Raw genomic sequence first — 25,160 nt, forward strand, 5'->3', positions numbered from 1 at the left:
TGTATGCGTCTTAACCAATAAGCCACCAGGACAAAGTAAGCTTTAATGTTCCTGAAGTTCTGTCGGGTCTGATAAGGAACTCAGGTTTATATTTTCAGAACATTTAAAAAACTTGACAGTGAAAACTCAAACAAGAGGAGGATCACGTCTCTGTAGCCTCTTATTCTGCATTTGTGTGCACTGGCTGATGACATTTCCTGTCGGCTGTATTGCACTATTAGGGGTGGGAGTAGTTAAAATTTTATGATTCTTATAAATCTATTCCTCTTGTACATATGTGAAGTTTACTTACATCAGAAAACCTTTAGCATAACTCCACCCAACGTTAAACAGTAGTTTAATCAAGTCTAATCAGCCCAAATGAGTGAAAACACGTGTATGATCAGATTGTGAAGAGGCTTTAAATGTAAAGTTTTTGAATGGTACTATGACATTTTGACATGTTTCAGTAAGAAAAGCATAAATAATCAAATAAATTATGGCTGAATTCAGATGAGTTGTTTCAGTTTCAGGGTCCTGGTGGTGTGCATGCTGGCTCACTGTCAAACATACTGAAATACTATTGAACCATGGTTGAGTTATTAGAAACACCTTTGCTTTTCCTACTCGGACAAGTAAACTAAAATCATCTGAAATGTGAACCAGGATGACGCATTTGGTGTCTTTTGTTTCTGTATGAAGAAACGGCCTCTGTTGGTCTTTCTAGACATGGAAGCATTCATACCAGCACTGCACATGATCAGAACCCAGAGGCCTGGCGTGTCTCCACCCAGCAGATTTATATGTAAAGTGACGTCTCTGGCCTTCACAAAGAAGTTATTTCATTGATATTATTATACATACAGTATGTGAGTTAATGGATGTAGTTTTTATCCCACATGTTGCTATATTGGCATTGTATGTTGTTTTTTATTAACGCTGTTTTATATATATATATGTATGTGCATATTTATATTTTCTCATGTTGAGGGTCGCGGGGGGCTGGAAACCTTCCCTATTTCTTCTAGACTAGTCCACATCCAAAAGTGCTGGATTCCTGTTTTCCTTCTCTTTTGCTTTCCCATTAAGCAGTGTTGGTGTTTGTGGTAAAAAAAAGTAATTTTTTAACCGATAAAGGAGGAATTAGGGTCACAAATGCAAAAATGAGAGATGTTTCATTCAGCCTTGTGGTTTTGTAGTCTGTGAATGCACTGAATGCCTTTTAATGACTTTTTCATGAACTGATTTGACTGTCTGGTCTGATCATGTTCTGAGCTTTCACAAACCAAATGGCCACATTGATCTGGCTTTTTGTCGATTTTAAAACACAACAGTGCTTTTCTGTGAGTTAATGCGTGAAAAGGGAAAGCTGGTGTGGGGATGTGTGGGACTGCAGGTGGGGGCAGGGCTCAGGGTTTGTGTGAGTTTATATAAGTTTTAAGGCATTGGTTTTCTTTTCTATGAATTCCGATTACTTTTCACACATAATTGCGCTTTTTTACCCTATGAAACCAGAGGAACTACACTGTAACAGTTTAGGCAACTCCATAAGCTAAAAACTTAATTATTTTCAGCTCTATAAATACTTGATTTTTGTCACTTATTAATGTTATTATGGAAAAGCATTAAGTTAGACTAGCTGTGAACAAAACTACCAGAGATCCTGAACTATGAAACTGTGCAACACATAGTTAAATCCACCTGTAATTATTCCTGGAAAGCGAGCAGCCGTAAATTTCCAAAGTTTACCATGACATCTCCTCTCTAAAATACAACTCTCTTAATTTTAAATGAAATTCCCAGGCAGGAACAATGTTGTTAAAAAACATTATATACAGTAAGGACTTAAGAAGCTAGCAGTTGACTGTTTGTGGTATGTGAAGTCAGGTGCTCTGTGGGAAGGATTTATTTCCTCCTGAACTGAGCACATGAGAGGTCACATGCAGTGCAGCCTGAGCAGTCTCAGCCGTGAGCCATCATCGCTGGGAAAACCACCATCACTCTGATCAGAGTAAATAGTTAGTTAGTTAATAGAGTTTATCTTTTAGTACCAATACAATTACTCAATAATCTGTTCTCTATATAACTTCATACATATATAAAGTTATTATTTATTTAGTTTTAATTGCTTATAGCTTACAGTTTAAAAGTAACAGTGAATTTTCAGGTCCTTGATGATTATATGAAAAAACAGAAAAAAAGTTGGTTTTCATATTAAGGTTGTTAATTTGCAACAATCCTTAATAATATACTACTGACAATTGTTAACTGACACAAAATACTTTTCAAAAAAAATTCTTTTCATTGTGTAGTTTTGTGTTGCACTACATATGTGCATGGTATTGGATGGATTGTTTCTTAAAACCTCAATAATGAGCATATTTCTCCTTTACTACCAAATCGCTAACCCTTTCAAAGAAATTAAGAATTTCTGGAAGTGGAATTTTGGAAAATTAAGAGTTACACATGAATACAAAGAGAAACAGACTAAACCAATTTTTCTTTTAAATTAAATTATTATTAACTTATCTACAAACTTCATATGTTGCCCTTTAAGAAAAAAAACATTTTTTTCTTCAAGAACATTCCTATAATGAACATTTGTTTTATTTGAATATTAACTGGTGAGTAGTATATTAGAATGAACTTCCTAACCAACAACGCTCAATCCATTTTCTTTTGCAGCAACATCTTTCATGAATGTTCAATATTTTAGACATATATTGAACATATTTGTACATATATTGAGGGTTGTGTTGCCATCTGGTTTTTATATTACAAATGGAAATGTTGCTTTTCTATCACCCAGCTTTATAGAGCATAGTGTTCAGAATAACATTAATAATTAATTGTGATCTGTCAATGATATCTTGTTTCAGGATTTATTGATTTTCTTTGCCCTGTGTTACCAGAAAATGCTACACGAGTGATGATTTTTGTCTTGGATTAGATGTAACTAGAGACTAAAACCATGCAAGAGAAAAATATCTGTGGAAACTGATTTATATTTTATGATGTAACACCTTTTGAGTGAAAATGTTTTTTAATTCATTTGTAGGATCAATCATCTCAGTCCTCTAAATGCATCGTAATCTCCTCTGGACTAAACTTTTGGACCATAAAGGATGATCGGTCTCATCATCTGAGTCTGAGTGCTGCTGGGATTCTTAGAGCTGCGGCAGCCCGAGGAGGACAGCAGGATATGGAGAAATGGCTGAGGAAATAAAAGGATGCTATTGATTTTCCGCCCACACACTCATCTTGTGACGCCCATGCACACATAGCTGTAAGGTCATACGTCTGAAACAGGCATGACTCTTTTGCTCACGGATCTCAGCACTTGTCATCCTAAAGCAGGCACAACATTTTCATTTACACTTTGCAAAAAACACCCATTTATTTCCCAATAAATGTCTGCACTTTAAATGACTAATATTCACTTTCTCTTTAATTTAGGACCCATTTTTTGCCTCAAGTCACTGTAAATATTGCATTCTGACACCTTTTTGTCGCATCAAAAAACATTTTTCCATCACAAGGCATTTGCAATTTGTTTTTGACGTGACTCACATACTGTACACCTGGAGATAAAACACTGTTTGTGGGGGAAATTTAATAAAAACTGAGCAGCTGTGAGTGAGAAACAGTTCTTACAAAACACAACAAAAGTTAACAAAACAGTACTCACTGTCTGTTCTCCACTAAAGGGGGCGGTGCTGTTTTACATGATGTCAGAGGTGAGAAGAAAACTTATGGTAATTCAGGTCCGAGACCCTCTTAAAGAGAGTGAGGAGACATTTTTTAAGTCTCTCTGGGAGTTGTGTTGGGGTTCAGGACTGCCTGGTGAGGATCGGGGATCAGAAAAAAGAGAAGGGCAACAACCAAATACAGGATGAGGACTCTGGAATCACTGCTGCTGCTGGTTTTGGCTTTTACATTTGCCACTGCAATAAGTGAGTACACCTGAAATTATGGATAACAAAACTTTCATAAGACAACGGTACATAAATGTCCTCAGCTCTTCTTTATTTTACACTGCAAAAATGTAATTAATAGTATGTTCAAGGATTTTCAAGACTTTCTTTCTTCTCCACATGTCCCATTTCAAAGTAATGACCACTCAAACAAAAATTAACTGCAAAAAAGATTACGTTTTTCTCATTTGTTTAAGAAGAAGTTTGGATATGAGTCTAAATTATTTATTAAGATGGACATTTTGTGTGTCTTGTGTTGCTAAATTCAGCAATTTGAGGTGAGAACTTGTGAAATTGAGATTACTGTGACTAATGCATTTCTGCTTCCCATTAACCGCAAATGTATGTCTGAATCTGTGAAATAGTGATTCTTTGTTTGGACAGCAAATTGTTTGATCTGTCATTTTACGCCTGTGTCATGCTAACACCACATTCTGTTATGGATGTAGAATATGTAAACTTTTACACGCCAATTTTACGTTATTACACAATTTTCTATGCCAATTTGCATTCATAACTCTAAAGCGCAAATATTGTGCAAGGTGTGTAACTCTACTGTTATTCATCATCATCAATCAATCAATATTCATTATGTTCTTTTTTCATTTAAAAAAAAATCATTATATTGAGAGTATTTTAAGCAATAGCATTTTTAAAATGATCTCCCAGTCATTCTCTCACACTCACACCGAGTGTCTGGGATCCCTCATTCCTTAAACTGGGATTACTGATGCTGCTACTCAGCTGATAGTCACATGAAAGGGATTGAGGGGGATTGCAGGTCGTGTGACTGCCACCGCTAAGAACCCTGACACACCTCACCCTCCTTAACACCAAAAACACTAGACCTGCTCTTATTTCCATCAGCATTTCCATCATGTTCAAATAACTCAATTAAACACCAATAAACAGGATTTTTAAAGATAGAATAACTTGTAAAAAGTCACTCCATTTTGTTGCTTAACTGTTAACGCTCATCATGTTTGGTTGTTGAACATACTTGGGGGAACAATATGAGCTGCAGAATGTAATTTCTTTTTCTGAAGAGTTTGTAATCTTTCTCCCAGGGCAAAGAAGTCAGTTCACACGTTACCGCTCATGGAACTCACGGATGTATCCCGTGTGGAAAGATGGAGACCAAAGATTCAGAAACTGTTGGTCTGGTGAGGCTCTTTCTTTTCTACTGTGCAAGACTCATTTTCTCTACCATATGATATAAATATGTAAAATTTGTCTGTGATGTTATTTTTAAGGTGGTGAAGTAACCTTTGATCTTAAGAATGATGCACCCACGCTGACTGGAGCAAGAGCGACCTTCAATATTAATCTCAACTTCCCACCAAACCAGACTGTGCTCTCTGATGGTCAGGTGGTCTGGGCGCGTAACTGCACCATCAATGGTGAGTCAACTTTTCTGTTAATAGCACTGACTCTGTGAAGGGGAGGCATCACCACAAACTTTGTCTGAATGGGTAAATTTGGTGAAATAAAGAAGTTGCTACCTTTCATAAATGCACAAAACCAAGAAGTAGTAACAAGCAGCTAAGAATGGATAGTTTATCATTTTATTAAAGACGCAACTATATAATTATCTTCACTCACATTAGTAATTTATTCATTAGTAACAAATGTGATTCTGAAATTGTGAGAATTTCATCATGATGTTACGAATGAAAATGTATTCTTAGTTTATTTCACCTCATTTTAATATACAGTGTTGCTGGTTATATTATCATGTTATATATTTATGTTGATCATTCACAGGACAACAGTATGTGGAGGGTCAGGCTGTGTATCCAGATCGAGACACTCAGTCGACCGGAGTTTTCCCTGACGGCACACCGTTCACCAGGAGCCAGGACAAGAAACCCCACTATGTGTTTGTGTGGAAGACATGGGGTAAAGATATTTCATTTTAAAATGTCTGTTTGAAACCTTTTACATTGTGCTTCACTTGAAATTACATTATCACAGAGAACTTCTGTAATGAGAATACAAACCACCTGAAAAGAGCCAAAAAACTGAGCATAAAAGTGTCGTGAGAGTATCAAGGGCAAGATTTTCCTCGATCCAGTGAAGTTAAAGTTTAACATTTGCCCCAGGTTGTATCATAAACAAAGACGTTATAGTAAAGTTCTTGTCTGTGCTGAAGATGTTCTTTGATCATTTTATATTTGGCATGAAAAATCATTAATACAACATTAAGACACTCACAAGACACACTGTTGCTGGAAATACATTTTTTTTATGTATTAAGGGTTTTAATTGTGCTGTTAACTTGTAAGTGAGACGTTTTGTTCACACAATGGCCTCAGTTTACTATTTGTTCATTTCAAATCATCAGGCTAACTTAAACCTGGCCAAAGGGAACAATTGCCCTGGGGCCCTCAGACCCTCAGGGGACCATGAGGCCACATATACATGTTTTCAGCTCTGTTGTCATTTAATTAACTGCTCATTTGTTTTGGCCTTTAGGTCAATCCTGCATTTATGCCTCTCTAGTCTTGGGGCCCTGTGTCACTTTTTACATTATGCCTATTCTTAATTAAATTATTTTCAACCAAATGACCCCAAATGGGGCATCAATAGTCAATTAGCTATGAATAAGCCAACCTATGTGTTCCCTGATGAAGATGCATTTTCTTAATTGAAATTAGGAAATTAGGAAACAAAAAGGAACAGAAATTTAACCTATTCTATTACAGCTTGTCAACAAATTATATAAAAATTATATTTTTAACTTGATCACAATCTCATGAATGAAAGTGACATCTGTGTCTCCACATTTAAAACCAGTCAACTCTGAGTAATCATGTTGTTGCCGTATTTAAGGGCGTTACTGGCAGGTGGCAGATGGACCATCCTCCTCACTCACCATTGGTACAGACAACATCCCACTGGGCTCCTACAACATGGAGGTTGTCATCTATCACTGCCGTGGCAAAGACAAGTTCATCCCCCTTGGCTATGCCTCCACAGTCTTCACTATCACAGGTGACCCATCCAATGATTTATAAACTCTTAAAATGTCTAGTCTATATTATCTACCCTCACTATGACATCTATACATTTTCTGTTCCATTACCAGACCAAGTCCCCTTCACCGTATCACTCAGCCAAGTCAATGACATAAACCAGGATGACACAAACTTCATCCAGAACCGAGCCATCGCTTTTAGCGTCAACCTCCATGATCCCAGCCAGTACCTCGGTGCCGCTGATATCAGCTTCAGCTGGGACTTTGGTGACAACACAGGAACTCTGATCTCCAGGGAACGCACTGTCACCCACACATACCTCGCTGTTGGGACTTTCAAACCTCAGGTGGTGTTGATGGCGAGTATCCCCAATGGCTGCGGAAACCCCACTGCTGGTAGGAGTTTAAACACATTTTTCTTTTTCATCTGTTCTACATATATGGGTCAATGACGTATAAGGATTTTCAACAACTCAATTTTAAATAATAAAAACAAGCATATCTAATGCAGTAGTTCAAACATTCAGAATGTTGTGTACCTGACAATTCATATTACAATTTGAAAGTGATTTTAGTGGCGGTTTTTCAAGATTAATTGGCACTGGCCAAAAAAAAAAGTCCTTTGGTGCGACCATGATTCATCTTGAAATGTCTTATATAAATAAAAGACCATCATTTACAAAGATTTAAAAAAAAAAATGCAAATACTTTGTTTCCAAACACTTTATATTACTGAAAACTTGTAAAAAAAGATGTGAAGCGTGTTAAGTAAATTCATTTATTTCAAGATGAATCGTGGTCGCACCACATGACTATTTTTAAAGGCCAGTGCCAATTAATCTTGAAAAACCCACTAAAATCACTTAATTTCAAATGTATAATATGGAGCTTCAGGTACACAACATTGTGAATGTTTGAACTACTGCATTAGATATGCTTGTTTTTATTATTCTACAATTGAGTTGTTCTAAATCCTTATACGTCATTGACCCATATACTGTTCTATGTGATTGATGAATTAAGTTTTACTCACTTATTTTACACTTTTCTTTCAGTGGCTCCTGTTGACGCTTCTGCTGCCCCAGTTGTAATCGTTATGGCCTCCACCCCTGGAGCTGTCCCAGCTGACGGAGGAGATGCAATTGCCTCTGACGCCACTCCACTTGCTGCCTCTGTGCAGCCAGCTGAAGCTGCCATAAACACAGATGATGGAGAAGTGGTTGTTGATACAGACACAGAGGTGGTGGAGGTTGCCTCAGTAGCACCTGCAGGAGTTGATGCAGCTGTTGTTCCAGCAGAACAAGATCCTGCCAATACTGTCGCTCCTGCTGTAGAAGTAGATGCTGCTGCAGAGGAGACAGCCGCTGCTTCCGTGGAGACAGATGCTGCTGCAGAGGAGACAGCCGCTGCCGCCGTGGAGACAGATGCTGCTGCAGAGGGGACAGCCACTGCTGCTGTGGAGACAGATGCTGCTGCTGCAGGAGAAGTGGCCACTGCTGCCCCTGTCGCACCTGCAGCTGAAGAGCCGGCAGATGCTGACACAGCAGCCGCAGATGAAACTGCAGTGGTTATAGATGCAGCTGAAGAAAATGTAGCTGTGATTGACGCTGCTGCTGCTGCTGCTTCAGTTGCCCCTGTTGCTGAGGGAGAAGAAGCTGCAGTTGACGGAGGAGCCACTGTCCTTCCAGAAGTTGCTGACACTGTTACTGTTGCTCCTGTGGCAGAAGTAGCTGAGGATCAAGAAACTGAAGTTGTGGCTGCTGCTGCTGCTGCTGATGTTGCTACAGAGGTTGTCCAAGCTGCAACAGAAGCCCCTGCTGATAATGCTGTAGCTCCTGCTGCCACTGAGAGCACAACTGTAGAAGAGGCAGCACCAGCCGAAGCTGCATTTGCTACTGAGGCCGAAACACTAGAAACAGAGAATGAGGTTGCAGCTACTGAAGCTCCTGCAGGTCTGTATTTACTATAAACTCAAATAATTACACACTAAATAAAATGTGTTAAATAATGAATGAATGAAAGCCATGTCGTAACGTTGTCATTTTGTGATCATTTATTTTTTAAGAACCAGCAGGTGATGAGACGGTTACAGCTGAAGGTGAAGTTCAAGCAGAGGTGGAAACAGATCCAGCGCAGATTGCCCTCGTTGTGGCTAAAAGACAAGCACCGGAGCTGACAGCTGACTGCATGGTCTACCGTTACGGCTCCCTCGCCACCTCTGTAGATGTTGTCCGTAAGTCAACACAGTTTTTTTATTAGAGCAGTTTGTCTGAAGTTCATCATAGCTTAATAGAGTGTGGTTTAATGGTTCTTGTTCTCTCTTCCAACCCTGCAGAGGGTATTGAAAGTGTAGAGATTGTGCAGGTGTCCAATGTTGTGTCAATGGCGACAGCGCTGGATCAGAATGCTGTGGATGTCACCATTACCTGTCAAGGAAGGTGAGTAGTAACATTCATTGCGTATTAAGACTGAGCTAGTTAAAAAGTTACGATTGTGCTCGTTAATTACCTCAGTCTAAAAGTACACAACTCTTTCTGTCAAAATTGCCGAACTAAATGAAACAACGTATTGATAATCTGTTAAAAACAAAGTAAGTTTTATCTTTGTTTGTAAGACACATTGGCACAAAACAACTTCAGAATAGTAAGACAAAAGCACAGATGCAACCCATTTTTGATTTATTTTGCTCTCAACCCATGAAGTTGTCACCTCTGGTGGCCTGTCAGTTTGTGCAATCATCATAATCAACCTGATACACATATACAAAAATACAATTGTCACTTTGAAGAACTGCATGTTAATATTACAAAGCTTCAAGTGCCTGCGACTCAATATATAAAGCACACAAGCAAGGTCATAAGGTTCTCTCAGGTGTAGAGATTTGTACTAGTCCAGCTATTCATATTAACTAACATTAATTTATAATCTTCTTGTTAGCCTAAATGGAAACCATGTCATGTAATTGTGTAGTATGTTTATAACAAAAATTAAATATTTATAGTAATAACAAATCTACTTACGATTGCACTTGTGATGATTGTTCTCGCCTTTCTTCAGTCTGCCAAGTGAGATCTGCACAGTCATTTCGGATGCTGACTGCATCACTCCGGTGGAAACGGTCTGTAATGCAGCTTCACCATCTCCAGACTGTCAAATCGTTCTCCGTCAGTTCTTCAATGACTCCGGAGTGTTTTGTTTGAATGTCTCTTTGACCAACGATGTCAGTCTTGCTGTGACGAGTGCTAGAGTCAGTGTAGCAGTAGGTGAGTTAAAAAAAACAACCTTTATTGACATCCACTCACAATACTTAATCTGTATGTTATTTTCTTCTCATCTGAATAATGTGCCTCAATTGCAGCCTCTGGAGGTTCCCCAGCTGGAACTGCTGCTACAGTGCTGGGCGTTATGGTTCTTGCCTGCGTTGTCTGTTGTATCGGTTTGATGTACAGGTAAGTGCCAGTAAGAGCATGAACAATATCAACACCATATCTTGTCTAATCATCAGCGGTGCATTATTTACTTATACAGTATTAGGAAATTTACAAAAAATATTACATTTAATATACATTTACTGGCAACCTTTTACAAATTTTACCTTTCCTGAAGTTCAAACCAATACTAGCTCACTCCAACAGTGTCACAAAGCATGGTGCGAGGTAAACATGCTTATTCATTTTCTTGTCAAGAGTTAGATTAAGATCAGTACTGTACAAAATCTACAAATCAGTACGCTAAATATGAAGCTGCAACCAGGAGACGTTAGCTTAGCACAAAGACTGGAAACTGGGGAACTGTGTCCAAAGTTTAAAAATCTGACTTCTAGCACCTCTAAACTGTTTCAACATTAAACCACTCGGAAACCAAAAGTTTTTACATTTCAGTGTGTACTGATAAAATGAACAAAATACGAAATGTTAATTAGTGACCTTCAGAGGAGTTTGAAGTTGTACTTTTTAAATTTGATACTATACTATACTATACTATACTATACTATACTATACTATACTATACTATACTATACTATACTACACTATACTAAGGTAAGTAATCACCTGCTGGCTGTAGCTTTATATTTAACGTACATGTATCTAACTCGCAGAAATAGTTATGAGTCGAATCTTTTTTTTTGGTTTCTTGTTAGTTTTGGTGTCTCTTTAATGGTTTCTTTCTTTTTCTTTCTAAAATGTTTGGCTCTTTATTAATGCCATATAAACTCATACAACATTCAAGGAGAAATTCTCATATTCCGTTTTGTGCCATGAGTGCTATGGGTGAAATCTTGTCACTTGTTTCATGGCTTTAAACAGGCGGTTCAAGCAGTACCAGCCACTGAGAGACGACCATGACGTTAATGGAGGAAGCTCAGTCGTAACATCAGTGCCTTTGTTGTTGTGGAACTTGCTGAGCCGACAGTCACCAGGAGAAAGCCGTCCACTTCTTCAGGGGAGGGTTGTGTGAACATCATCATCCGCTCATGCACTCTACAACAATATCTGCTAACATATCGACTTCGTACACATAATACTCTAACTGTATATTGTAACTCCCAGTCAATGTATTAAAGCAGAACCAATTATGTGAACCAAGTTATGCGAACCAGTTGCCCTTTGTACAACATCATATAGAAATAGAAAGGATTCAGGTGTGTAATAAGAAATGTTGAAACATTTTTAGAGAAAAGCAATATTTATTTTGACCTACAGTATTTTGTATTAATTGGCACTAATAGTTTATAGAAGCCATAATTTATTCTGTTATTTATGGCCTACTTATACCAAACCAATTGGAAATCATTAATTGATTTCAGTTCAATTTACTTACAACGTAATTTAAATCACGTGCGTCACAGAACATTATTGTGTTTGTTATCCTAAAAGAAATTAAATGGAACTTTATCACCATCATGTCTTTCCTTTTCCTATACATTTGATTACAATTTGTATGTGAAATTCACAGGATCTCATGTCCTCAACAATTAAAGCGCTGGTAAAACTGGGTTTTTAATCTGATCATCAAGAAGAACATTTAATAATTTTATTGAATCATAGGAGCAACACCACACAATAGCAGGGTCAAAATATTGAGGAACCGACACACCAGAACAAATGTTAATTATATTTAATTGCTATTTTAATGAAGCTACTCTAATTTAAATGTTTACATAAACTATGGATCAAATTACTTTATGTGATGTGAAAGGTGTCGCTCAAAGTGATCAAACAGAGAAATATCATCCAATGCTGCAGTTCCCCTCAGGTCTGTGGAGCGTTTTGGCATCTTTCAGCTCATTGTTTTGTTTTTTCTACTTGCAACTTTACTGTTTTGGTTCATTCTTATTGCTCTCATCATCATCAGTTAGAGATGCAGCAGGCAGCTGTGATAAACTGACTGACACCAAACAGCCAGCCAGATATTTTTCTCAGGAGTTACTGAATACCACATACTGGATTTATATAAATTAGATGCACAGAAAGATAACGACATCCAAAGATGTTGTGCTGTCTCTGCTGGATGTGTAAATAATGTTCACCATATACATTACATGAAGTGATAATATGTCAGTTAAACCCTCAGAGCTAACCCTAACCCTAACCCTATTTGGATGCTTTACTTTAAGTAAAAGTACAGCAACTCTGCAATATGAATATATTATATACATGCAAGCATTATTAGCAAAATATACTTAAAATATCATGTAAAAGGATTCATAATGCAGACAAAATGCTATTATACACAATATAAAATCAATGCTCTAATCATTAATGCATTACTTCTAGAAGTAGATGGTCAAGTTAGAGCTAATTTTAAATATTTTATATGCTGCCTGTTAGTTTAATCTGTAAGACTACATCATATTTTATAAACCTCTAATGTTTTTTATGTTAAATAAAAACGTGCATTAACTAGTGACTTAAGTTGTCAGATAAATGTAGTCGAGTAAAAAGATTTTTAGCATGAAATGGAAATATTCTAGTACAAGTACCTTATATTTGTAAATGTATTTAGTTTCTCCCATCGCCTATACACAATACAGTACAATATTGTAAAAACAACAAAAGATTCCGTGTTTGAACTACAGCAAACCATAACTTTATAAAATATGTATGACTATATCATGAACAATTTGGATCAGGCAGCAAAGATGTGGTCAGAAAGTGGTGTGGTTACAGGACAGACTGTAGCTGGGTGTGCTGCAGAAATATTACCATCATGTTCTGCTCTCTGCTCAATTAAAATGATTTACTCAAATGTTTCGGGCTACCTCAATACATTGAGCTTACAAAGAGCTGCTGGTAGTAACATGCACATTGTATGACACTGTAGCGCAGGAAAAGAGGCTGACGTCACTGCAGCAAAAGTCTTTAATGGAACAAGCGAGGCCTACATGGCAAGAACAAAGATGCGGTCTGACGGGGAATTAAATTAAATCATGGCTCTTGATAACATGGTTAGCGTGCACGAATCAAACTTTATGAAAATTGTTCATAAAGGCTGTTGCATTTTGTCCCAATGCTTGGTTTTATTGTATTGTATTTCTATACAAATGTTGGAAAAGGTAATTTACAAATTGGTTTCTATGTAGCAAAATTAAAGACAAGACATATTCTTCCGCGTTTCTCATCAAAACCTGTTGGGATTTAAATTTGTATTGGCATGTATTATGCATGCATGCACTATTCAACAATGTCCTCGCTTGCTGCCTCTCTCGTTACTTACATACGTATTCCAGATGAATATCTTCCCACACTGCAGAGGTCCATTACACTAATTACCAAACACAGTCATTAATCATTCTTGGCTGTTAACTTGTCTCTTGGTCACATGTACTAAGTGCTGTTTGGCCGTCTCCATTCACTCCTGATGTGCTCTGCAGCCCCAACAGACCATCATTTTTCACAGATGATCTCTATCTTGGCCTAGACAGACCTATCAGATCTTCAGTTTTAGTAGGTCACAACATCCTCACATTGTCACAGCCAAAGCAAACCACAATTACTGGCTGTAGTGTCACAAAGCCCCAGACAAAGGTTGGAGAGGCAGTGTACTGGTCTCTGTTTGTCAGATAACAAGACCAGACTTCCAACTTTGGCTGTTGACTGGGCTTTAATCTGGGAGATGAGTCAGTGAGGTGACACCAGCTGAGCAGCCTCACAGCTCTGATTAATTTGACGCACTCCTTGTTGTTGAGCACTTCCTAGTAACAGATCTTAAAAAAGATGCCGTTTCCTTCATCTGTTCTCCACATTGACCCTGTTATACTCAGCAACTAACTACCTTAGCAGTTAGCCTCACTGCAGCCCACAATCACTGTATATATTCATGTTGTGACCTTTTTGAGGTTTTCTGTTATTTACATTCTCTTATTATGTTGGATACCTATGTTAAACTTGGTGTTCCAAAACTTGATGTTAATGTATGAAGAAATGCTCCCTGAAAGTCAAAAGCCAGGGCTTTAACCTGCTCTGAATGCTTCGTTTGTAATGTTCTTTCTATCTTGCTGACAAGCTTACCTCAGATTGTTGCACAGACCAATAAAAGGTTGTTGCTAAGGTTGTTGCTAAGGATTTGCTAAGGATTTTCCATGTATTGTTTGCATTGTTCACTTGCATATTTCAAATCAGATTCTGGCACAAACATGTACAGATGTAGTTGAGAAGGTGACATTTTGAGAAAAGAATGAAAGAAGAAGAAGAAAGAGAGTGAATTCCTACTACATATGTTTCATGGTTTGTTTACGTAGCCTCCAGAGTGTCCAGAAGTCGGCTGTGATGAAGCTTCTGGAAAGGTGACAAACCAGAACAGTGGGCTCCTCGAGAGAGGGGCCTTTAGGAGACAGAAGCTTAAATTTCCTGTTTTATACAGATGCTGAACTGAGATAAAATTATAGAGCTTGAAATGAGCAGAATAGGTCCCCTTTAAAGTTATCCACCCGCTGCGCCCCCTTGCGGTAGCATTAAAAAAACAACAACACACATACACTGTGGCAAACAACTTGCAAGCATCTAAACCATGCTAGACCTCAGATTATATTACTGCTTGGGGGTATTTCTGTATTGGTCATTATAAAATAGTGTAAAAAAATCTCTAGTGTATTTTGTAATTACAGCTTATAGTAAAACTACAATTGTAAAACTACAACTATACTCTTTGACTCAGCTGATAACTGTTTTAATTAAAAGGATACTCAGGCCAGTTCCCTCAGAAAATCAGTTCGTATTGGTTGCACATCACAATATACATCCTATGGCAACACTGTAGTCAGGCCAGCTGACAGTCTTGCATGGGCCCGGGACGAGATAATCTTAGATGGGCCCCCCCGCACCCGGATCTCTCCTTTTCCCTTGCTCTTCCTCTCCTCTTCTCTCCTCTGCTCTTCCTCTCCTCATTGTTGGGGAAGCTACTTGCAAGCATAGCTTGTAAAACTACATGTAGTTCAGCCTGACAGTAGTTTGAACAAACTACATTTCTACCCCTGGAGCTAAAAAAAGTAGCTTTAGCAACTACTTATACTCATTATACTCATTTAACTCAGCGTTAAATAAATCAACATGTGGTGTATATGAAACAAAATATAATAGCCTACAAAAAATTCACATGCCAGCAAAAATATGCCTCTCAACTCAATTTTATTTTTTTAAAGAAAAAAAACTGACATGTTGGTCAACATACTGTAGGTTCTCCATAGACATGTTGGGTAATCTATAAACATGTTGGGTAATATAAAGAGAAAATGAAAAATATAATAAAAAATACAAAGAGGTAGACATATTATAGATCAGTGTGTCTTGAACAACAATGTTGGCATGTCATGAAATGATTCATGCCTTTTTTCAAAGAGAGTTCCGGAACACAATAATGGTAAAATAACATTTATATTATATACTGTAGGTCTTTTTTTAATAAAAAATATTTCATGTGCAGGTGGTCGAGTGGTTAGAGCACATCCTATATACGCTGCTAAATAAAGGTGTCTATGCCAACAAAATCTTTAAAAAAATAAAATAATAATATTTCATGTTATTGACCAAAACTGTAGTTTGTAAATTGAGTAGTTTAAATACAAAAAATGACCCAAAAAGTAGTTGAAATACTTGACGCAGCACAAAATATGAATGTAGTTTAACTACCAGCAAGTTACAGCAAATTGTAGTTAAGCTATGTAGTTCAACTACATGTAGTTTAAGTCTCCCCAACAATGCCTCTCCTCTGCTCTTCCTACTCCTACTTTATCAGACTCGGTCATTTTAGTTGGCCATAATGCAGGATCGCTGAAATTAAATGTCTGATCATTGTCTGATCCATCCTGCTCAGACTGTCTGACGGGGCAGCGAGCCCCTCCCACTCCACTAGGACTCTCTCTCTCTCTTCTCTCTCACCGGTAGCTTGACTCTGTCCCTCCGTTGCGGGGCAGCTCTCCCGCATCACTCTCTCTGTCACCTGACTGCAAGACTGAGGACGATGGGGTGGTGGATGGGCCTGTCTTAAGTACATGTCCCATCACAGACTTGCAATTAATGTATGCTACTACTTTTTACCAATCATAACCACAGTCCTTCTCTAATTGTTTTACTTGTGTTACTACAACCATGCTTTAACCATAGTTTATTTACAATAACCACCATCTTTTCAAAGATGACATGCACAAATGTTGTAAAAACAAAAATGTTGACTTCGGTATAATCCAGGGTTTTACAAAATTGTCCAATACTGACATTCTTGTCAGACAATAGGGTTGGGACACTACCACTATGAGTCGCAAAAGTCACAGACATTTTCACATCCTACCCACAGGGGCTGTAAATGGAGCTATAGGCACAGTTTTCTGCAGCTTTTTTTCTGCAGCAATGCTCTGTGCTATTGTCATTGCTGGTTGCATTTGAGGACATATTTGATTAGATTTCCTACAAGAGGCCACACCCAACACATGAAAAGCATATAGGAAAATATGATGTCACTCAAACGTCCATAATGAAATGATAACAGAATATAATTATACCTTATTTTCCCATAAGACTGGCATATCGAAATACCTATTTAGATTTGAAACATGACACACATATTGTGAGTTCAATGTGTGGAAATGGGAGTAGATATTCTAGCTTGATCCTGTCAAAGAAGCATGATTGAATTTATGGCCCCTGTGGGAAATAGTCTGAGAACCAGAAGGATCAATCGCTAATGGTAACATCTGGCAGAAGTTTAGTGTTACTAACACAGTCGAGTCCAAAATCATTAATTGTATGTTTTGTGTGTGTGTGTTTCTGACATACATGCTGTTTTTAAAATGCAGGACAAAAAAATAGGAAGTGAGATGAGCTCTGAGCAGAGAGAGTGAGACAGAGAGTGAGACAGATGGGGAGTGAGAGTGGGGAGAGAGTTACAGACCATAAAGCAGGTTGATTAGATTACAGGGCCACGGCTAACATGGGCCATTTATTACACAGAAAGCCAGGCCTCAGCAGCAGCACACATTCAAACCTGCAAGGAGGAAAGTCAAGTGTGTAGATGTGTGTTTCTGAATGGGAGATAGAAAAAGAGATAAATATATATATTTTTTTTTTACTAGTGTGCTCCAGATGGTCCCTTTTAGGAAGAGCAAAGTTAAGTTAAACCAGTTCAAAACAGTGCTGAGTATTGATTGATTCAGCAACACAGACTGAAGTGTGTTTGGAAGAAAAAAAAAGACATGACAAAAAACATTATATTTGGTTGTATATTTGATTAGATAAATTAGAGCAATACATGGACAGGAGGTACCAAGCATCACTAGGCACTAAAAGGGAAGAAAGCGACACACCCAGTCAGCACTGAGCATGCCCAGAATTACATCAACTTTATGCTGGATTGGTGGCCTGTCTGCAGACCTCAATTAAAATTACTACAGTCTTTGAAAACACACACAGCCAGCTCACAGAATTATTACAACTTACTTCGAATCAAAATACATTATTTTCTGGGCTAAAGGTGCTGAATATTGAATATTGACTAGTTAAAAGAGTATCATTTTCAAGCACTGACTGTATTCAGTTGGCTACAGGGTGTGCTGCTACTTAAATAATTGCTTTGAATGTTACATTAAACTCTAAACTATTGAAAATGTGATAATGGCTCCTAACCTTTTAAAAATGTATGCTGGTTAAGTCAGTGAGTCTCTGAAACTGCTATAACTTTAGTCACTGTTCCTCAACCTGTGTCATCTGAGTCCTGATTCAGACTCTGTACAACTTTGCTGTTACATCACCTGCACCAAAAACCCATTGCCCCCAAGAAACACCCACAGTTATTTGACAGCCCGTACTCTAACAGGAATTACAGGATATAGTGCATTTAAAAAGGATAGAATAACTGCAGAGTCATGGCTCTGTCCCAGACGCCCAGGATATCAATAAAGTATTCCATTACTGTAAAAGGAGAGAGAGCAGAGAGTGGGAGCAAGATAAATGGAGGGGAAAAAGAATCAAAATCAATTTATCCATGTGATCCAATTTAAGCTTCAGTTTCACATTTTCTAATTGAGAAATAGGTAACAGAATCCTTGACACATTTGTTAATAATGCTGTGAAAATTACAAGTGCAGGCAAGAATAACAGAAGATGAAGTTGAAGGAACCACTTTAAGAAACAACAATCAAAACTGAGACTCAATAAGTGAGCACCAGTGTAAAGTGTCAAAGAGGACATAAATCAGAGATGTGAGGAGGGGTGGGCATGAGAAGACATCTTTATTTATCAAAGCAGCAATGTGGAAGCTAGTCTGGCCTCCTGCCAAGTGCTCTGGTTAAAAAGGGTGGAGCTGTCGAGACAGAGAGCAAGACAGAGCGCTGGTAAAAGCACAGAGAGGCAGGGTCTATTTCTGAAGGGTAGGGAGTGGCTAAAGCTTATATGCTGAAGAGTGATTGAGAAAGGAAGGGTTTATGTGGGTGGGGTGAGGAAAAATGAGGGAGAGGAGGGTGTGAGGATGGAGGGATAGCTAGCCTGAGAGCATAAAACCCCCATCCTCTTCAGTCTGATGTCCTGTTGCTTGACGAGCATCTCCAAGCCTCCAGTTTGCCACCCTTCCACCTCTTGAGAGAATAACTGCAGAGAACTGAACAAGACCAGCCATGAGCCACAATACAATGCATACCTCCACTTCCTACAGGCGCACCTTTGGAAGCCCACACCCCATCACCGTGTCCTCTTACTCTCCTTCATTTTCACGTATGCCCATGTCCGGGGGACGCTATATGCGTTCGGTGTCACCTGCTGTGGCATCCCGCTCCACCACCTACCACCAACAGCGTTCCCGCTCCAGCACCCAGCCCCCTCGCCTCTCCTATGACAAGGTGGACTTCAACCTGGCTGAGGCTGTCAACCAGGAGTTCCTCACCACCCGCAGCAATGAGAAGGCCGAGCTACAGGAGCTCAACGACCGCTTTGCCAGCTTCATCGAGAAGGTGCGCTACCTGGAGCAGCAGAATGGTGCACTGCAGCAGGAGCTCAACCAATACAAAGGCCAACAGCAGCATGGCCAGCCCAACCGTGCCTCCGAGATCTTCCAGGAGGAGCTGAGGGAGATGCGGCGCCAGATGGATGACATTGGAAAGGAGAGGGACCAGTACCAACTGGAGAGGGATAACCTGGCTGAAGATTTGGGCCTGCTCAAGCAGAGGTTGGTACCAACATGATGACAAAAAGTGTGGTTCGTGAAGACATGAAGATAAATTAAGTGAAGCTTGAGACAGACAGACAGAAAGACAGAAAGACAGACAGACAGACAGATAGACAGATAGATAGATAGATAGATAGATAGATAGATAGATAGATAGATAGATAGATAGATAGATAGATAGATAGATAGATAGATAGATAGATAGATAGATAGATAGATAGATAGATAGATAGATAGATAGATAGATAGATAGATAGATCATGTCAACATTTTAGGTGAATTATGGGGTAATAAAACAAAGTAAATAGATTGTAATCCAATAAAGATTGAATATAATACAAATATTTTTAAAGAATGATCATGAACATTAAAGAACAAATTTGCACAAAAACATGTGAACTCTTCCATGCCACCACACTGTTGTGTTCACAACAGTTTTTTCCCCTCTTCATTCCAATATTGGTCTATTGTGGGTTTGCCAGTGTTGTAGCCTAAATTGAGCCATGGGTGTGGGCAACCAATGCCACCATGATATCCTTCACTGACACTGTAACATTACAGCGTCCATTGTCAACTTTAAGCGGAGAGGAGGAGTAGAGTTCCTGAATGTCTGCCACTTGAGACCAATAAAGATGCTGGTGTAGGGCGTGGCACCTCAAGCAGACTGGACACCATAGGCACTGCCCTGCATCATGTGTATCAGCTTTTTGCAGTGTGTATGAGCCTTCACAGAGTGTCTTCTCCATTTGTAATTTAAACATAAAACAAGGTGAACCCTATGACAGCAAACCCTGCAGAAAAGTATGGCTGTGATGAATGATTTCCTGAAATAACGCAAATGTATACACTATTAGGAACACACACACACACACACACACACACACACACACACACACACACACACACACACACACACACACACACACACACACACACACACACACACACACACACACACACACACACACACACACACTTATATGCCTTATATGCATGCACACAGGGAGATGAGAGGAGATAGGAGGAGGATGGATTGATGAACCAGACACAGGGTGGGGTCGACTGAGGAGCGGGGAGGGGAGGGAGAGGAAATGGGACCAGAGGAAGAGAGGTTGAATATCAAGCGTGGTGAGAATAGCATCAGGAAAAATCAATGTGACTCAATGACTCCATTAGGTATGTTTTCACTGCCACTCTGTACTGATGGGATGGTGCCAGAGACCCCATTAGGACAAAAGGCCCCACTGTAACACCACATGAATTAAAGATGAGGAAGCAGGCTCCACTCTGTGATGCTTTCCACTCTAATCTACTTTATGTCCAGCCCGGGCATGACTTCTGTCGGACAGGACAGACCCACATCCAGACATGGACCCCATCTCTAAAAAAAAAAGTTATCATAGAATGACAAAACTTATGTGTCTGACATTTTTATGTAATTTATGATGACTCATCCTCGTGACTCATGAATTTTAACTGAATTTTTTCTGCAGGATAATGATAAGAAGCCTTCAGAAATTGAACATAATGTCCTTTTTCCATTTTTATCCAATTACACTGAAAATGTTACCCCCATTACCTCTCCTTTGACTGTTTACTGGCTAATATTAATTATTGAATTAAATATTAAATATCCAATCACAGTTTAAAATGTTTAAAAAGATAAGAAGTATGTCTACATAACTTTATTGAGTGTCCAGATGACCTTATTGAACAGTAGAGCAACTGCATTAGTTGAAAGGAACAGCTGCTGATCCCACTGGGCGCACTCCCAAAACCCTTTTACAGGACAGTGAATTAACTAATTGATCCAGAAAGCTTTTTGCCAGCTGATGCCCTGGTGCAACTTTAGACAGCAAGGATGTTCTTGTAAATTTTTTCTGACAGAGATTACCAAATTATTTGAAATTCTGTCTCTCTCTGTGTCATCAAGGCTGGATGAGGAAACCCAGAAGAAGGCAGATGCTGAGAATAACCTGGTTGCCTTCCGTAAGGTAAACACTCAGCTGGGTGGACCGTGTTTAACATATTGATTACAGTGTCCTCAGGCTCGGGTGGCAGGTCAAAATGAACAGCTTTGTTTCATCTGCAACACTTCCAGTGTCACCCCGGAGTGAGCAGTACTATGTCAGACCAGACTTATACATTTTCATCTACAATTTCATCTAAATTGTCAGACTACTGCAGTGGACAGAGACTTAAAAAAAAAAAAATTCTTTCTTCTTTTTTGGCTAAAGCACTTGGCTCTACATATGGAAATGTCTGTCAGTCTGTTGGTTGATCAGTCTGACTGAAATATCTGAAATACTGAAAGGATTGCCATGAAAGTTGCCTAATGACTTCAATGAACCTTCACTTTTAGACTACCAACACCATCAATTACCAAATCCGCTTTAGCTTTACTCTGACTTTTGTGCTAATTAGCAAACTAAAATGGTGAACATGACGAACATTACCATAAAACTGGTTAGGCAACAGAACTGGTGCATTAATTTACAGACTATTGACACGGAACAGGAATCCTTGTCAATAGTCCACAGGCTATTGGTCCGGACTGGTTTTCCATGTTGATATTAGTTTGTTCTATTGGTGCAGAATCTTTTTCCAGGATTCATTGATGGACCTCTTGTAGACCACTAACCAGGACATTTTTATCATCATGTGGGGCGTTAAGTGCCATTACACAGGATATTTTTTTCCAAATTTGACTGTTTTAACCCAGACCATGACGTTTCCCTAACCATATGCAAGTCTTTTTTCTGCATAAACCTAACTATTTTAACCCAAACCATGGAAAAGGTTGGCATATCCAACTTTGAATTTGAATTTGATCAGGTGATCTTCAGCAATCAATGTTAATGTGCATGTGTAATAATTCTTTACCAACATAAACAGACTATTGACATAGAGGAATCTGTATAGGAAGCCACTTCCAGAGCTGTGAGCATGGCTATACACTCTTTTGTATTTTGTTGTTGTTAATGAAGCTTATGATGCTTATGGTGCAATAGGTGACATATTTCTATTATTGCAACATAAACAATGTTTATCTAATATGACAATTAGGATGTGGATGATGCCACTTTGGCCCGCCTGGAGTTGGAAAGGAAGATTGAGTCACTGATGGACGAAATTGAATTCCTCAAGAAGATCCATGATGAAGTAAGTGGTGCCACCATTTCCCACCATTCGTGTAGAAATGGGAAAGTCCCTTCAAACAAGAGTAATTTAAAAAAAAAAATCTGTTGTCTGGACATCTACAGTACTAGTTACACTGAAGATGCAACTTGTTATTTTTTCATTTAAAAAATTCTTGCCAAGGCTTTGATTTGACATTTGTGTTTGTGTGCAAATGCTTGTATTATCAGGAAATCCAGGATGTACAAGTGAGTGTGCAGACCCAGCAGCTGAAGATGGAGGTGGACCACACCTCCAGGCCAGACCTAACTGGTGCTCTGAGGGACATCAGGGCCCAGTATGAGACCATTGCTGTGAAGAACATGCAAGAATCGGAGGACTGGTACAAGTCCAAGGTAGGCCAACAGACAGAAAGATAATCCCACTGGAAAACACAAGCACATACTCATGCTTCTGTGCTTCATGTTTGTTCCTGCAGTTTGCTGATTTGACTGAGTCTGCAAAACGCAATGGTGATGCTCTGAGGCAGTCCAAGCAGGAGGCCAACGAGTCCAGGAGGCAGATTCAGTCTCTCAACTGTGAAGTTGATGCACTGAAGAACACAGTGAGGACAAACACCACATCTTATTTTTCTGAATTAATTTATAGCGTTACATTGTACACATTACCCCTTAATACATGTTTTTTCAGAATGAGGCTCTGCTGAGGCAGATGCGTGAAATGGAGGACCAGTTTGGAAATGAGATTGGCAACTACCAGGACAACGTAGGTAGACTGGAGGATGAGATCCGCCACCTGAAGGAGGAGATGGCTCGCCACCTTCGAGAGTACCAGGACCTCCTCAATGTCAAAATGGCTCTGGACATTGAGATTGCCACTTATCGTAAATTGCTGGAGGGAGAAGAGAACAGGTGAGGGAGAACATATCATGGTCCAATTTTTGTGTGACTGTTTTATAGATTTCTCTCTTTGGATACAAGATGGACTTTCCTCTAAATTATCCAGTTTCCTCTCGAATTAAAAAGCGAAAAATTCAAAAGTTGACGTGTGTCCCTTTGGACTCTATACAAAAGGAATGCAAGGTGTTTGCATGTTGAATGTGTTATTAATGACTTTCTGGATGTTGACTTTTTCACCATAGAGCTGCAAAATGTTACAGCTATGTTTCCACAATGGACAGTTTTTTAATCTATGTCCATTAAGAACTGTAGGGCAATTCTTACACAAGTCAAACCTGCAAGTTAATTACTTTTTTAGAAAGCATTAGTATATAACACTCAAATCTTATATTCCCCATTTAGGATCACTGTACCCATCCTCAATCTGGGCATAACAAATCATCTGGGTGAGCGAGGTAAGCTATGATTCTCTTTTGATTCAGCAAAGAAAAAAACCCTCTTTTTTTGTGATACAACAGTAATGTCTGTAATGTATCTGAATGTAAATGTCTTGTTTAATCTGCTTTTTACAGACTATGAACACATTCCAGACAGCGGGACCAAGAGGACCGTTGTGATAAAGACAGTTGAGACTAGAGATGGAGAGGTACGATAACGATTATACATATATATACATATTTCAGCGTGAGAAATTGATATAAGAGCTAAATTCTAATCTGAGTGTTTCTTTTTAATCAGGTGGTGAAAGAGTCCAGGAGGGAGAAGGAGAGCGAGCCAGGACGCACTGACATGGATGACCATGAGGAGTAAATTAAATAAAAATAGATAATGTGAAGGCTAGTGCCACGACAGGGGAAAAAACTGTAAGAAAAAAAAAAGAAGAAAAAAAATGAGAAAAAACAAAACTGACCTATTTAGTCCTCATTCCAACTAGTTGTGTTTCATTGTCTAGTGAAGAGTCTCTCAGTATAGGTGCAATGTTAAATGAATCCCTTTAGAAGTTGTCACTTTGGTGCTATTAAAACCAACTAACTTTTGCTGAACACTTTGTCTCATCTGTAGGGCTAAGCTGAACCACTTTATTAACATACCACTCGAGGCCTTGATTTACAGTGCAATCCTGTGGAATCCTTAGATGACCACAAATTTGTAGCAGACTATTAAACAACAGTCTAAAAATAGTTTGAAAAGTTAAGGATTTTAGTTGTTTGTGTCATAGACTTACTAACAAAACTTGAGACACTACCCTCTGGTCAACACCTTAAAGGACAAACCGATAATAAATTAACTTATCTGCATATGTTTTAGACGCTTTGCTATCCTCTTACTGTTCCAACCTCCAAATCTCCAAAGACGGTGATCATTGATAAACATGTAACACACAAGAAAATGATAACACTGAAAAGATGACAGTCATTGATTGAAAAGACTTACTGAATGTGCTTTGCAATTCTGTGTGTATCTGGCACGACTGATGAATGATTATGTAAGTGCAAATAAACTTAATTGGAGCAAATCTGTGTTGTCTGTCCACATAACTTT

At 38.7% G+C, this 25,160-nt stretch overlaps 2 protein-coding genes across 2 annotated transcripts; both read left to right on the forward strand.

The window, feature by feature from the left end:
* Positions 1–3,871: 3,871 nt before the first annotated feature.
* pmela (premelanosome protein a) lies at positions 3,872–11,388 on the forward strand. The gene is made up of 13 exons (XM_062442499.1): positions 3,872–3,932; positions 5,021–5,116; positions 5,207–5,353; positions 5,718–5,852; positions 6,786–6,947; positions 7,042–7,326; positions 7,986–8,248; positions 8,369–8,882; positions 9,005–9,163; positions 9,266–9,368; positions 9,988–10,193; positions 10,289–10,379; positions 11,238–11,388. The coding sequence occupies exons 1-13, from the start codon at positions 3,872–3,874 to the stop codon at positions 11,386–11,388; spliced, it is 2,373 nt and encodes a 790-aa protein (XP_062298483.1).
* A 7,642-nt stretch (positions 11,389–19,030) lies between these two features.
* Positions 19,031–24,428, forward strand: prph (peripherin). The gene is made up of 9 exons (XM_062444444.1): positions 19,031–19,581; positions 21,515–21,575; positions 22,648–22,743; positions 22,950–23,114; positions 23,198–23,323; positions 23,410–23,630; positions 24,021–24,073; positions 24,191–24,264; positions 24,357–24,428. The coding sequence occupies exons 1-9, from the start codon at positions 19,034–19,036 to the stop codon at positions 24,426–24,428; spliced, it is 1,416 nt and encodes a 471-aa protein (XP_062300428.1). The 5' UTR covers positions 19,031–19,033.
* Positions 24,429–25,160: the final 732 nt, after the last annotated feature.

This window comes from Scomber scombrus, chromosome 3 (genome assembly GCF_963691925.1).
Source record: "Scomber scombrus chromosome 3, fScoSco1.1, whole genome shotgun sequence".
Taxonomy (NCBI): domain Eukaryota; kingdom Metazoa; phylum Chordata; class Actinopteri; order Scombriformes; family Scombridae; genus Scomber; species Scomber scombrus.

Excerpts from the sequence above, each read along its gene's own strand:
- pmela (XM_062442499.1), top strand. The coding sequence starts at position 3,872 with ATGAGGACTCTGGAATCACTGCTGCTGCTGGTTTTGGCTTTTACATTT. Across the intron at positions 6,948-7,041 it reads CACAGTCTTCACTATCACAG|ACCAAGTCCCCTTCACCGTA; the intron begins GTGACCCATCCA and ends TTCCATTACCAG. Across the intron at positions 9,369-9,987 it reads ACCATTACCTGTCAAGGAAG|TCTGCCAAGTGAGATCTGCA; the intron begins GTGAGTAGTAAC and ends GCCTTTCTTCAG.
- prph (XM_062444444.1), top strand. The coding sequence starts at position 19,034 with ATGAGCCACAATACAATGCATACCTCCACTTCCTACAGGCGCACCTTT. Across the intron at positions 21,576-22,647 it reads ACCTGGTTGCCTTCCGTAAG|GATGTGGATGATGCCACTTT; the intron begins GTAAACACTCAG and ends TATGACAATTAG. Across the intron at positions 24,265-24,356 it reads TTGAGACTAGAGATGGAGAG|GTGGTGAAAGAGTCCAGGAG; the intron begins GTACGATAACGA and ends CTTTTTAATCAG.